Source organism: Solanum lycopersicum, chromosome 2 (genome assembly GCF_036512215.1).
Source record: "Solanum lycopersicum chromosome 2, SLM_r2.1".
NCBI lineage: Eukaryota > Viridiplantae > Streptophyta > Magnoliopsida > Solanales > Solanaceae > Solanum > Solanum lycopersicum.
Window position 1 is genome coordinate 54,307,579 of NC_090801.1, and position 15,021 is coordinate 54,322,599.

Genomic DNA, 15,021 nt, shown 5'->3' on the forward strand with positions numbered 1-15,021 from the left:
GAAGGAGAGAGGCGTGAGAGACTTGGAGAGTGAGGAGAGGCGAGATAGAGAGGAAAAGAGTGGGAGAAAGGTGAATTGTATATGTATATTGGTATGATAATTGCATATTATACATATATATCTGTATATATGGCAAGCAAGATTGGGAGAGGAAGGAGAGAGTTGAGCGAAACTGGGAGAGGGAGGAGAGAGGCGAATTGCATATGTATATAATTGTATATTATATATAGGCATTTGTATATATGGCAAGCGAGATTGGGAGAGGGAGGAGAGAGACGAGCGAGAGAGGGGGAGATATGAATTGTATATGTGTATCGGTTAGATAATTGCATATTATACATATGTATTTGTATATTCTGCGAATTATACATATACCAACGTGACTAATTATATAAACTCAAAGTCAACTCATGCAATTAATGTGTAATGTTTGTCGCGAATGGCAAGTACAACAAAGTATAACTATGATAAGTAATTAATTAGTATAAATTTGTTTAACCCCAAAAATTTAACTGTTCAAATATGGACAAAAAGCCCATATAAGTAAAATGAAATAGATTTCTCTTTTTCTTTTTCTTTTTTGAAAACAAAAAAAGTTAGGGTCGATTGGTAGACCGGGAGAGTGGTTAAATTTTTTTTTGAGAAACAGTTTTCTTTTTTTTTTTGGAAAACAAAAAAGAATAGGGATAGGTTGGTAGAAGGTGGCCGGGGGTGTGGTTGTAATCCAAAACATTTTTTGTCAATCCATATTCAACCTATCTAAATTCAATCGAATTCAACCATTTCTGTGTTCTGGAATGAGCACGGTAAGTTGTAAAATAGGGAACTGGTGCAGTTTCACCTGAAAATTTAATTAATACCCAAGAAAAGAGAAGAAAAGACAGTTTAATATTGCACAAATTGGATAATACAGAGTTGCAAATTGTAAATGTAGATATGAAAGAAGACGTTCAATCTTTCACCCAATCATTACTTCTCTAATTCATTATAAGATCACAACACTAAATTTGGGAGGCTCATATTCAAGCATCTCCAAACAAAATCACACTTCATTGGCTAAATTAGCCAACCCTGCTATTCAGAACCTCTCTCAGCCAGACTTTACACCAAAATTGTGCTTTGGAAATCTGTGGAGAACACGTTTCTACTACTAAACTACAATATTCATGAGTTCATAATATATGCTAATAAATAATAAATCCATGACTTCAGACTGGCGCGAACACGCTGGTATTTTCAAAGAGATCCATCAAGTCCAAAGTCTGCAAAACCAACAAGGTGGTCACTTGTTAGGTATGTTTAACACTCTACTCTAGACATCATACTTTCTCATAAGGACTCAAAACTACGAAATAAGATGTCATCTTACCTCGGGCACAGAGAGCTCAAGACGAAATTTGGGTCCATCATAGTGATGCAGCACTGGTCTAAAAGCATCTTCCTCCAAAGCCCTACCAAGTTTCCTGATACGGATCTTCACCTAGATGTTAAGCACACAAAACTCATAAGTATGATAAAATACTGGAAAAAAACTATAGAGAAATAAGTGGCAACTCATGATTACCTGAGCAGGGAACCTCGACTCTCCTTTACACTTCTTATCTTCCCAAGCAGTTGGATCAATGTTAGAACCTCCAAAACTTGTTGCCTGCACATAAAATAGTTAAAAGATATCCTAGGGGAAATTCATCATGCTTCTGATGATGCATTGATATTTGGCAGGAATAGTACATTTTTTAGCTATACTTCGGCACGTATCTTAATACTTCACAAGCCGTTAAGAGTATTAGTTTTAGTGCATTGTGCTTAATACTGTGCAGGAACAAAATTGTGTGGAAGCATGACGAAGATGAAGAAAATTGGACGAGAAGTGTCAAGTTTTTAAAGGAAAGAATAAAGAAATTAACAAGGCTATGCGATCTTCTTAGCTTGGACGAAACTGATGTTGTAATGGTCATGTAAGCAAGCAAAGGAGTAATTAAATGCCCATGAAACATAAATCTATCAAGGCTGCTGAACAAGAACTCAATGTGATGAAACCAAGCAAGGTGAGACTTTTAATAGTACATTTGGACGGAAAAAAACAGGTTTGAGTAAATCACTCTTGGCACGACATGCCAGGGTAATCTTCAGCCCAGTTTTCTTCGCCGAATTACATCAAGGGTATTTTTCATCTAGGGTTATTTCTACACGCTGTATAAGCACGGTAAACACGATGTAAGAGAAGTTCTTGGAGGTGCACAAGGGCTAGAAACGGTGAAAGCAAGATTCTCTGTAGGGTTTTTCTTTCTCTCTTTATTTCTTGCATTTCATAATTTCTTCAAAAGATTTTGTGCTTGCTGCCTTGAATATGTGTAGCTAAGCTTTATTTCTAGGGGTTTGACGGAATCTTTTATTGTTTGAATTATTCATGTTGTCTTTCTTTAATGAAACCAAGTTCATTCTGTTTATTCAACTGTTGTTTTGTGATTCTAATCAGTTGAAAAGGCTATCAACTAGTTGTGCATGTGGGATTAGAATGCTTGAAAAAGATTTGACTTGGGTTATGTTGAATAACTGTACTTTAAGAAGGATAGGGGTTGAATGATTTAACTTAACGGTGCCATCAAGAGGAAACTGGGGTCCTTATTGAGATCATTAGCCTAAGAAGGTCATTTTAAGATGTTAATCACTAAAGATATGAAAGAAATTGGTGGTAAATTTAGTCTCACAATCTACAGTCATTAACTAGACCTAATTTGAAGAAGACATGTTCGTAGTTCACTGCAATAAATAGGGAAATCTTAGCTCTAGATCTTTTTCTCTCTTTGAATTTATTCCATTACTCTTGCTTTATAGTTAATATTTATTCTTATTTTCTTAGTTTATAATTAGCTCTAAATTTATTACTATTACCTTATTTGATAAATAAACTGCAGATTATCCTTTTTATGACTAGAGTTCTAACAACTCATTTTGTTGCATAGAATAACTATAGCAGAAAAACTGAGCCCTTTAAATAAGCCACCTTAAAATGGAAGCTAGTAATGCTCATCCTTCAGCAATTTATAGTACTTGGACTAATTTTGATAAATATGACGGTAGTGAGTTAATACTCAAGGCAAAAGAAGTAGAATTGTGAGTCCATCACCAATATAACTGCATGTCTTCAAACTACTCGCCATTTTTAGATAACAAAGTCTTAACACAAAAGAATAGTTTCTCTGCTCTATGAAGAAAAATCTTATGATATTCAAAGCAACCAAATGCTTGTCTAAATATGCTTTTGTTTGTGCAATATCTTATGGTCTTTGACCGAATTTACATTATAAGGATGTGAACAAGTAAAAACAGATTTGTTGGACATACCTCAAAGATACCATGCAACTGGTGAGTAGTGTAATTGTAGAGGAACAACGGTAACCCTGGTGTTATTGCCCTCACAGAATCTTTGTACCTTGGAGGTAGACCTGCGAAACAACGATTATAGTTGAGACTTATGATAACAACAAATATATATAATGCCATCACCTCCTATTTATCAATGACTTCACCTCTCTCTATAGTTTGCTCTATCTACAAAATATAACTATATAAGGTTCCAGGTAATATCAAGTTAGGAAGGTATTATCGAGTTAGGATCTCACGTCTTCTCTCTCTCACAAACAACTAAAACTCTCTGATCGGCTGCAAATTGTAAAAATATCAACGCATGTAAAATGCATACAGACTGTTAAAACAACATTCCAGGTATAATAAGGTTAGGATCTAAGCTGCTTCGTTTTTCTCTCACGAGTGATTCAAACTCTGATCAGCCATCAGTGATAAAATGTCAAAGCATGCAAAATGCATACAGACCGACAAGTAAAGGACATGAATGTGGTGTTACATTATTATTTCAGTCACACTGTTGATCAAGCACGTTCAACATGCACTTAAGGTGTTTATAACCAAACGTATACAAGGCATAAATTCCACACTCTCATTATGCCAAACAAAAAAGTCCACACAATAATTAAAAGATGATAGAAATTACCAAACAGCTGGCGCTTCAAGTCTTCCTGCATTGTGTCATTGTTGCAAACAAAGATATACCCACCAAGAACCTCATTCCTGGGCAGTGTCTCAGCAGCAGGCAAAGTCTTAAACCTTTTGTCAACAGCATTGTTCCCGTTGATACTCTCAGTGTTTTTGTTATTGCCATAGCTGCTAGCGTCATTTGTGTGGTTGCTACTGAACTTGCTAAATGACATATTTCCCAAGCTGTTGACATTGGATTTCGGACAAACAGAATTAACGTTGTGAATGTCATTACTGAAGGAGCTCTTGGTCGTATTGTCAGTTATCTTGGTATCAAAATTCAACATGTTGAGGTATTGGTTTTCCCACTTGTTATCTTCCTGTAAACCAAGATAAACCCTGAACCTACTTTCAGCTGAGCTTTTCGAAAGGTCAAGGTTATTCACCCGCTCACCCTTGGACCTTAACTGCTCAGCCAATTTTACAGTACCCGTTGTCCATGTATGATCCTCCGATACTTTTGATTGTCCTCGAAGCTCATCCCCGAATTGCCAATAGCTGCTCATACCATCCATGTTGCGGAGTCAGACAATTTAACTTACACCTCCAAAACCTACCTGACATATGTTTAAACAGAACAAAAAATCAGACGAAAAATACTAAAAAGTGAGTCCATCACAAAATATCAGGGCTATATTCTAAAAATCACAGCAAAAGGAGTTAAATCAAGCACAGCATAGTATAAGATATACAAGTATACATCTTTTGAGTCTGTATCAAAGAAAAATGTCATACTTCCTCATTTAGAAATAATTCAACTTGAAACTATGCATTTTATGAGATATAGCCACACAAATGTCTACACTCTACAACTTGTTTTGAGATCAGAAGTTCCAACTTTAGTCTTTTAATAAATTCTGTGCCAGTCAAACAACGTCATATAAATAGTGACGGAAGGAGACTGAAATACCACTTGAATTACATTATAGATCAGCTAACAGTGACAACAACATCAGCATCAAAATGGCAACAGTGGTGATAAAGAAGTTGGGAACAGTTTAAAAAGCTTGCTGAATATCACAAAATTAAGGCAAATAAAGTCAACGTACACCGTGCAAGCATCAAGCAGGGATTAAAGACTGAATCATAACAGAGAACACATAAACTTTATGGTAATTGTGTCAATAGCAGCTTTCAGAAGAAAACAGGAAACGAAAAAAAAAAAAAATTAATCAAGCCATACATGGTTAGGTAAAAAGTTCAAGCAGTACGGATCAAATGAATCACAGATAAGATCACCAAATTGGAAATGCAGCTTAGTTTAAACTTAACACAAAAACAAACAGAGGCATAGCTAGAAAGTTACCTATGAATTAAGCCAAATCAATCCACAAAACAAATACAAAAATTACCAGTAATGTCGTTAATCTAAAATTCAGAACTCATAAATTTCAAATTCTAACTCCGCGTTTTCAAGCAGATATTTAACTAGGAGATCAACAAAAAAAATTATTCAGTTACAATAAACCTAGATTTTGAAATCTATAGCTAAAGCTTAAAACTGCAGAACAAGAAAAGAGAGAAGAAATTCACCTTTTTCTTCTCCAGGAAGACACAGAGAAGAGACGCTGAACACCAGTTCAAGTATTTTGAAAAAACTTACACCTATTATCTCAGCTGTCACAGAGTACGCACTCATTTTTTTAGTATATAATATTAAATGTTATTTTCCTATATTATAAATAATAGTTCTCTACTATTTGATTTTAGTAATATAATATTAAATGTTATTTTCCTCTATTCAATAATAGTTGTTTACTATTTCATTTCATATATTTTTAAAAAACTATTATAAATAAAAATGAATAATTTTACAGTATTATTTTTTGTATATAATAAAAATAATATTTTAATAAAAATTATAAATAATGATAAAAGTAAATCAAACAATGAATAAATATATATTTTTAATATAATGAATAACTATTATTATTAATAGAATGCTACTAACTTTTTTTTATAGTAAAATATTTACATTCTCCGACATTAGATTTTCAAAATTTTATGATGAAAATCCACGCGCTGTGCATGGCGTGGTTGAGCAGTTTGAGTCGTTTGACGGCTGCTGAGTGATGAGAGTAGAATACACGCGTCATTGGTGAGAGTGGATAGGGTTGTGTAAATATGGTCAGACATCCGTGTCGTGCTGGCCATTTTGAACAAGAGATGTGCTAATTTATAGGGGCTGTCGGTCGAATAAGAAACAAGGCCCACTAATTCCGTACTTGGTTTGGGCCTGTTAAGGTTTTTCTTGACCCGACTTGATTGAGCTCAAAATATCACTTTTCTCATTCTGTATAATTTTTTAAAAAACTATGACATACTTTTTAATTACAGAGTTTGTGTTTTTTAATAAAAGATAGTTGATGACCAATGGATGTTCTATATATATTTATTTTGGATAATTTTTACGTTATAAGTTGAATATTTTAAAATTTAATTAGACCAATATTCTTTTTTTTATAATATTAAATCAGAATTAATCTAATTTTGATTTTTAATATTGAGTTTTCGTATGGTATTGTTCGAGCTCCATTTTTCATAATTGGCAGTGTAGGGAGAGGTGGAGGTGGATGTTAAATTGTCTCATATGTAGTATGTGAATTTTTGACTTTCTTATACGTTCTTTGTGTAGTTAATAAGAATTTCTTAATCTTTGTTTGTGTAACTAATGGTTTAAAATATTTTTTACTTTTAAGAACGTAATCGAGTCGAATAAAATTAATTTTAAACAGTTTTTTTTACTCTATTTAAGAAATTTAAGGACTAAAATGTATAGTTAAATAAAATCTAAGATTTTCAACCCTAGTTGATACTCAATTTAAAGTTAGTATACAATACTTCATATTCAATCTCATAAATATATATAGAATTTACAAAAAGTGTATTCGATGAAAGACATAAATAAGAAAGAGGAGAAAAATTTATATAATTTTGGACAATTCTAATTTGATAAGTTTATATATTTTTGTAGAGTAAATTGAACTCAAAATCCATTCAATCTTATATTAAAATTGAATAATATTAATTAAAACACTCTTAAGTTGCAATAATATTTAAAAATTGAGGTTGAATTTTGATTCATGTGGCCTGCATTTTCTGACCAATTCTATTGGTTGGCATGTGGGGAGTGTTATAGCAGTCTGATTAAACATAAGTTGTTTATGACAACAAAATATTAGAGTTTGGATTCGATGTTTCCTAAGATAGGGAAGACATTTGTTTAAGAATAAATTAAATAAAAGAAATATTATAAGAGATCACTTTAGTGTGAGTTGGATCTCATAATTTTTAAGTGTTTTAAAATGCATGTTCAATTGTGACAATTAATTGATCATGATTTTGCTAAATGCTTAATGCAAGATAATTTTGTTTGTACCCACTGAAACAACTATTTACTAAAAGAATTTATGAGATTCTTAGATTACTGATTTAAAAATTTTTCTGAACAAATTATAAATTTAATGAAAGATGTTAGATCACAATCTAAAAGTTTGTAAATATATAATCAATGTAAGAAGATTATTTGATATTTTGTTTGTATGATTAGGTAATTAAGAAAAATCATCAGATTCGACTCTGATATTGTTGGAAAAGTATTGTAAAAAAATTATATAGACAATAACGCGATAAAAACGATTTCTCAATCGATTCCATCATTTTACTCCAGCCAAATGTGAATGAAATTGTTGCTTCCGTTCTGATAAATTTAACTCTCAAAGCTAAGAATCACCAGTTCGTTGAATAAAAGTTTTGATATAAAATAACAATCATTATCGAGAAATGCACTAATCTAGTTAGAGGACATACAAATTTGATTAAGAACTATACCACTCTTCACCAAGACTGAAATAAATTGAACTTCATAGATACCGACTAAGATCAAAATGACAGTTAACCAAGTTCAAATTAACTCCTTAAATTTGTCTCTCTTCTTGAGATTCACTCACTATTAAAGAAACTCAATTTTCTATTGTTGTCTAACAAGAAAAAGGGAAAAATTGTGGATAATCATGCCTTAATTTTAGCTATAATTATGTCCATCTCTCTCCTCTTTTCCTCTCTCACGCCTCTCTTTTCTATCCTCTCTTATACATATACAATACAAATTGATATGATTGTATACAAATTTGTGTAGTACATATACAAATACAAATTGATATTATTGTATACAATTTGTTCATCAATACAAATTGTATTTCGTTAATACTATAGTATTCACTGATACATATAAATACTAATTATATACACAATTATTCGGATATACAAATACAATCATTGATACATATGTATATATACAATTATTTAACATATATACAGATAGAATTCGTCTCTCTACACTCTGCAACCTCTCTTTTATCTCTCAATCTCTCTTGCGTCTCTCCTCCCTCTAACAATGTAGCTACGACTCATAATTAGCAAAATATAGCTATGAAGCCTAATTAAATTTATTTTAATGACTATTTCCGAAGTTTCTTCAAAAGAAAAAAGGAAGACAAAAAAATACGACCTCAAAATGTAGATAAAATTTAAACTGAAAGTGTTATTTCCTTAAATCAGCTCTTATTAATTTAGTTGTCCAAAAATGGGGTATATATGGTATTTTCGCCTAAATTTCTTTGTAGCCCAATAGAATAGATTCCGATTTACTAAAAGCCCACAATATTTTCTCAAACTAATGACGTGTCACAAAGGTTATATCAGTATTTATAACTTAACCTGCATAGCGTTGTAATAGACCGACTGATAAAAACTAAGCAAGGGCAAAAGGATTTAGCTAGAACCCTAAACTGATCGAATCGAAGCAACTCAACAATGGAGATGCAAAGCGAATTCGATCGTCTCCTTTTCTTCGAACACGCTCGGAAGAGTGCTGAAACCGCCTATGCTCAGAATCCCCTAGATGCTGATGTCCGTATCTCCTCTTTCTCTTCATTTATCATTTCTGTTTTATCGTTCTAATTTTCGATTTCAGCTGTTTGATGTGTTTTTGTGTTTAATTTGAACTTCGATGCATTGTTGAATGAATGAGTTTGTTGTTTCTGATATATGATGATGAATGCAGAACTTGACGAGGTGGGGAGGTGCATTGCTGGAATTATCACAGTTTCAGCCCGTAGCTGAATCGAAACAAATGATTTCTGGTATTGAGTTGCTTGAATTTTTGGTACTTGATTAAATAGTTTGTTATAAATTAGATTTTTCTAGTATCTGTTAGTTAAACCTATAATGTGTTTCTTCAGCCCAAAAAATGTTCTTCTTTTGTTTGCTGTTTTGGTTTGTTTCTGAAATTCTAAGAGACTGATGAAGTGTGTATTTGTTGTCGTTTACTATATGTTTTGGGGACTTAACTTGGCAGATGCAACATCAAAGTTGGAGGAGGCATTGACAGTGAACCCTGAAAAGCATGATGCGCTTTGGTGTTTGGGAAATGCTCATACATCACATGCTTTTTTAACTCCTGATATGGATGAGGCTAAGGTTTACTTTGAAAAAGCAACTCAGTGCTTTCAACAGGCATTTGATGCGGTATATTTTTATCAATAGACATTCCAAATGTATTTGCTCCTGAACTGTTGGAAGTAGCTTAGATTTTTGTTACTCTGAATGCAGGATCCCTCAAATGACCTTTACCGCAAATCTCTGGAAGTTACTGCTAAGGTGAAACTTTTGTTGTTCTTTAGCTAAGTGTCGATATGTTTAATGCTTTGCATCTTTATGTTGTATTTAGGTATTCCAAATGAATGATATCAAACTGATACACGTGGTTGTGTGCCATTGCCTTTTTCTCGCTTATTCCCCTTTTTTGCACTCAATTCTTTTTTTTTTCATGTTCATTCCTACATGGTCCTTTGTAATTGGTGTATATCGATATTGTGTTAATTTTTTGTGTATCTTTTCTTGCCCCTGACTTCCTCCTATCCATATTATGGTATTTTTAGCTTTTACATTTAGTCCAAAATAGATAGTTTTTAACATAAGCAAGAAGTTATTAATAGTTCTTTTCCAAATTTTCACTTAGATAAGTGAATTTTTACCTAACCAAGAAATCATGTTAAAGTAAAATTATTTTATCAAGGTGCAATCACTTATCTCAACGAGTAAGTGATTTCTTAAAAGGGTATGTCCAGGCTTAAAATACCATAGATATGGAATGAAGGGGGTATTGCACGTAGGCCTTACCCCTATCTTCGGAAGTACAAAGGTGGTTTTTGATAAGATCCTTGACTCATGGAAAAGCAATTTAAAGTAGATTGAAAAGAAATTACGAAGTGGACAAGCCATGGAAAAATTCTATAGAGAGCATGAGAAAACACTCTGAAAAGGTGTCGTAACTACAACAAAATACTATTATAATTGAAGTACAAGAAACATGTTGTAGCAGAAATAGGAAGACAAGAAACTACAAGAGTAATACTACAACGAACTAGTATGTAAGGAAAAGCAAGATGACACCCAACTATTTATCAACTTTTTTCCCAAATTCGTGTCCTTCATAACCTCCTATCTAAGGCTGTTTTCTCGATAAGTTTAACCTCATCATGCCCTATCTAATCACCTCTACCTTATGCTTCTTCGGACTATTTGTTCCTATCTGAATTTATCCATAGTCAACCTCTCACACCTCCTCGCTGGGGCATATGTTCCTTTCCTCTACACATTTACAGACCATCTCAGTTTTTTTCTTGCATCTTATCCTTCACCGGGGCTACTTCCACCTCACCCAAATATCTTTACTTCTAATACTATCTCTGTGAGTATGCCCACACATCTATCTCAACATACTCATTCCCGCAACTTCCATTTTATGATTGTGGGGGTTCTTAGCTAGCTAACATTCTGGCAATACAACATAGTTGGTCTAAACACCACTATGTATAACTTGCCTTAAGTTTCAATGGCACTTTCTTAGCACACAACACTTCGGAGGCAAGCCTCCACATCCACCCTGCACCTAAACGATGTGTGATGTTGTCATCAGGAACCTTCTTAGATTACACTTTACATCATTTGTCATTATACAGATGTAAAATTTAGTCAACATTAGAGCCAAATTTTTCGTTGTCAATCAGAGCATTATGAGATCTTACAAATTACTATGCCTCGGTCCAATTTATGTGATACCCTCCATTTTTGAGAGTCAATTTGTCGAAACTTGATGCTAGATTGAATTAGATTAGATGTTTAAAACTCTACAAAATTTACTATAAATTGCAAGTTTAACTGAGATTAATATTTTTAAGCATAACTATATATGAAGAACATAAATTGATTCTGGAGGTTCATTTAATGCATTTAATTTTTTTTCCTCAACTTCTTCTAAAACTGAACTTATCACCACGTTTAACTCGCATAAAGTCTTGCACCATGAAATATCACGCATGAAATTAAAACCTAATAAATACACCAAAAAACTATTATTGTCTATAACTACTGAAATTATATGCTCACAAATTCATATAAATGCCAATATTTTCCAGTTTATGGTTTTAACTGAGTTGTAATTATTTGACATAATTCAATTCATTTTAATTTATAGAATGTTGAATGGCTTTTTTCACTCTGTGTTAGATAACATGCTACTTGTCCAATCCAATAACTTTTGTCAGTTTGTCTGTTCGGGTAAGGTGATTAGAAGTCAAAGTTGTTAGTTTGAATATAGTCCATCTTGATTGACATGATGTATGCCCAAAACTGATTGCTTTAGAACGTCTGTTCAGTTTTGGTAGTTTAAACGTTGAGCTATAGTTAGCCATTTTGTAGGTCTCTATGTGCGGTTTACGTAGGTGAAACAGTCATTTCATATCTTTTGTATTATCTTAGAGACTGATAAATAAGAAAACGTCTTGCGGTAAAGGATGAATGGATTATCACATAAAGTTTATTGCTTTACTGTTAAGCCAAAAGACACTTATTGTTGGATGGTCATTCATCGTTGATATTGAGGGAGATGAAGAAGTGCAATTACTTTAAATATGAAAAATAGGAACTTCTATCAAAATGTGCGTTATTCCTCGTTACATGTGTTCATGCAGTGATACATATTATATATGTGACGCTAGTATGTGTATCAATTTGCTCATCATACTAATTTTGTTCCTGAAGGTTTTCTTGACGTCCTCTTTGGTTTCCATTCCTTACATCAGTAGGAGATGTAATGAATTCACACAAGTAGCAACAGATAAGGAAAATTATATTAGGACTCATTATAAGGAAGGAAATTAAGAAAGAACTGGGATAAAATCTGAAGCAACGATGCACCAATCACTACTCTACCAAGTGACTGCATCCTTCAGAACTTACCTATCTTGCAGGAAAAAGGGAAGTTGCAAATTTTGCAAATTCTTTTTCTACATCAATATTTATTTTAGGATAAATTACAGCCCAAACCTTTGGGCCATCTAGTTAATAAAATATGTACAGTTTATAGGTAGTGTCTACTTCGGTTTAGGTTTGGTAAACTAGATGGCCGAAGTTTACATCTTCTCAAGTATCCCTTTATTCTATCCTATTGCCATTCACATAATTATGGGGTGTGAGATTCTAGGTCCCGTTGGAGTTTATTAGGTAGCTGTCTGGTGTTTGGCTGGCTGGGTATTTCCTTGGTTTCGTTGGTGTAGAAGTGGATCGCACATGGGGGTTGCCCAAGACCCATCAATCCTCCCACACTCAATGTGAGACTCAACAGAACCTCCGCACGCCTGGGATTGGTCTTTTAGAATGTGGACAATGTAACTTGGGGGGGGGGGGGCAACATCGGATAAACAAAGAATTGGGATGAACCTTTCTCAGATACCATGATAAAAAAATTTCAACTGCAATATATTGATCAAGAGGTGAGGATTTTCAAAACCATATAAAGAGACCTAATCAACCCTCACACGATGTGGGACTCGACGGTAACATTTGGCAGTTGCTATATCAGAGATTTACTAAGGTTGCAACGCAAAAGTTTTTCCCTATCCTAGGAATATTTTCATGTTAAATACATTACGTGATTTATTTCCATATTTTCTGCATTCAATTCTAGCTTCTGCACCTTCTAATCAAATTGAACAACTAATGGGATATACTCACTATTTTACTAAAAATGGATCAAAGTGAATTTGTTTTGTTCTTCTGCTAAAAGTTTTCTTTATACGGATAAGATTCAACATTTACTGTATGAGAGATTTGTAAGGTTTCAGACTTAAAAGCTTTTCCTACTCTCCAGGCATCTTAGTATGTTTATTATTGTAAGCTATATGGAAGGGGCATTATGCATTTAAGTGGAAAGTCGTCTCCTTGAGTGATGACACTGAAAACGCTGCTATGATGTAGATGTCAGATCTTTTGACTTTTGTTTGTGGTCTCTGTCGATGAATCCTCCCTCCTTTTCTCTCCCCTACTGGTATATTCCCCAAACCCTTGAAAGGCTTCATTGGAAAACATAAGCTAAAGGCTGGTTGAGGATGTTCCCAATGGCAAGGCAATCCTCTGAAAGTGGGGGATTTGGTTTGCATATAAGACTATGTGAGCATAGAAATTGGTTTATTATAAGGTCAATGGATGTTAGTGTAATATAGTTCAATGTAGCTTCTATTGTCATATTTGTTGACATAGTAATGAGATGTACTATACTTTTTCTTAACTCTCTGATTGCTTAGCTTTTATTAAGCAAATGTGTGCAGGCATGTGATGGTAGTTGCTTGCACGAAAGATGCTTCCTTTTTTGTTGTTTGCATATATCTATCCTAAACCTCAGATTTTTTTTTCTCCAAAGAATGGTGGGAAATCTTTGTATGACACCCCCCTCCCCCCTCCCGACGACTATTTGGTTCCAACATTTCCTTGATTGAGTTGCATTTGTCTTTGGTAATGAATGTGGTTGAGTGTCAAATTATGCTGATATGTCAAAGCAAACAAGCTTGAGAAATGTCCTGACTAGGTGGTGCAGCTTGTGGAATATGATTGTTTAGTTTGTTTTATTTTATCAATTTTGTGATATCTTTACTCATGAAATGTCTCATTTTATGGTTGGGAGTCTCGATTTATGTTGTTCTACATTATATTTAGGCTCCAGAATTGCACATGGAAATCCACAGACATGGTCCCATGCAACAACCTATGGCAGCAGAACCTTCAACATCGACAAGCACAAAGGTATCTCTTTAGTCTTTAGTTCTCACGCTTTATCTCTTGATAGGAGCGATATCTTATCTTCTGTGTTCAGTATAATTCTTACTAATTGATGTGTCTTTATTATTTTTTTTTCTATTTAAATTGTTGTTCAGAAAAGTCGTGATGCCTTCCTCACAAAGTCTAATTGTTGCTCTTTGATTTTGTACGCCTTTAAATGTTACAATTACTTTATCCTCCCTCCTCCCTGGAAAATTGAAAGTTAAAGTCCTCTTAAGACTGGTACTGAATCTCTGTGAAAATCTGATTCATTTTTAATCTATCAATATTGTTGCTGATTCACCATTATGTCTGCTGTTGCATTGCAGAGTTCAAAAAAGAAGAAGAGCAGTGATCTCAAGTATGACATTTTTGGGTGGGTCATACTTGCCGTTGGCATTGTTGCATGGGTGGGATTTGCAAAATCTAATATGCCTCCACCACCACCACCGCATCCACAGTGAAACCCATAATACAGCTTAGCTTTACTGGTGAAGATACTCTATTAGAGTTTTTCCTTTTGCATAAACAGGACCCTAGGCATTAATGCCTGTCATTTAGCTAGTTACTGAAACTTTATAACTTTCTGGTGAAAACTTTGAAGACTTTTTTTCTGTTGTAATAGATTAAATAAGACTTTTTTTCTGTTGTGATAGATCAAATAAGACTTTTTCTTTTAATCTCGGGATATTTTTCATGGTGTTAAGCTTTGTCTTAAATCTACGTTGTTTTCTTCATTATTGTGTATAGTTAGATGTCATCTTTGTAGCTGCTGCTATCAAGAACTTATTCTAAAATAACTGA

General features: G+C 33.6%; 2 protein-coding genes across 4 annotated transcripts; one reads left to right on the top strand and one right to left on the bottom strand.

Moving 5' to 3' along the window:
• Positions 1–869: 869 nt before the first annotated feature.
• Positions 870–5,709, bottom strand: LOC101248071 (B2 protein). 3 transcript variants are annotated; one of them, XM_004233246.4, is made up of 6 exons: positions 5,593–5,709; positions 4,016–4,616; positions 3,349–3,449; positions 1,565–1,648; positions 1,370–1,480; positions 870–1,262 (listed from the first exon to the last, which is right to left on the bottom strand). In XM_004233246.4, exons 2-6 carry the CDS (start codon positions 4,572–4,574, stop codon positions 1,209–1,211), a joined length of 909 nt encoding a protein of 302 aa, XP_004233294.1. In that variant the 5' UTR covers positions 4,575–4,616; positions 5,593–5,709; the 3' UTR covers positions 870–1,208. The 3 variants fall into 3 exon arrangements, with proteins under 3 accessions (XP_004233294.1, XP_025885069.1, XP_069150539.1); XM_026029284.2 differs by lacking the exon at positions 5,593–5,709 and adding an exon at positions 5,412–5,590; XM_069294438.1 differs by lacking the exon at positions 5,593–5,709 and adding an exon at positions 5,366–5,569.
• A 3,009-nt stretch (positions 5,710–8,718) lies between these two features.
• Positions 8,719–14,897, top strand: LOC101247783 (mitochondrial import receptor subunit TOM20). The gene is made up of 6 exons (XM_004233245.5): positions 8,719–8,970; positions 9,125–9,203; positions 9,419–9,588; positions 9,673–9,720; positions 14,116–14,202; positions 14,547–14,897. Exons 1-6 carry the CDS (start codon positions 8,875–8,877, stop codon positions 14,679–14,681), a joined length of 615 nt encoding a protein of 204 aa, XP_004233293.1. The 5' UTR covers positions 8,719–8,874; the 3' UTR covers positions 14,682–14,897.
• Positions 14,898–15,021: the final 124 nt, after the last annotated feature.

Coding starts and splice junctions, on each gene's coding strand:
- LOC101248071 (XM_004233246.4), bottom strand. CDS start 4,574: ATGGATGGTATGAGCAGCTATTGGCAATTCGGGGATGAGCTTCGAGGA. Junction 1,649..3,348: donor AGTTGCATGGTATCTTTGAG/GTATGTCCAACA, acceptor TTTTATGTGCAG/GCAACAAGTTTTGGAGGTTC. Junction 1,481..1,564: donor AGTCGAGGTTCCCTGCTCAG/GTAATCATGAGT, acceptor CTTAACATCTAG/GTGAAGATCCGTATCAGGAA.
- LOC101247783 (XM_004233245.5), top strand. CDS start 8,875: ATGGAGATGCAAAGCGAATTCGATCGTCTCCTTTTCTTCGAACACGCT. Junction 8,971..9,124: donor AGAATCCCCTAGATGCTGAT/GTCCGTATCTCC, acceptor TGATGAATGCAG/AACTTGACGAGGTGGGGAGG. Junction 9,721..14,115: donor CTCTGGAAGTTACTGCTAAG/GTGAAACTTTTG, acceptor CATTATATTTAG/GCTCCAGAATTGCACATGGA.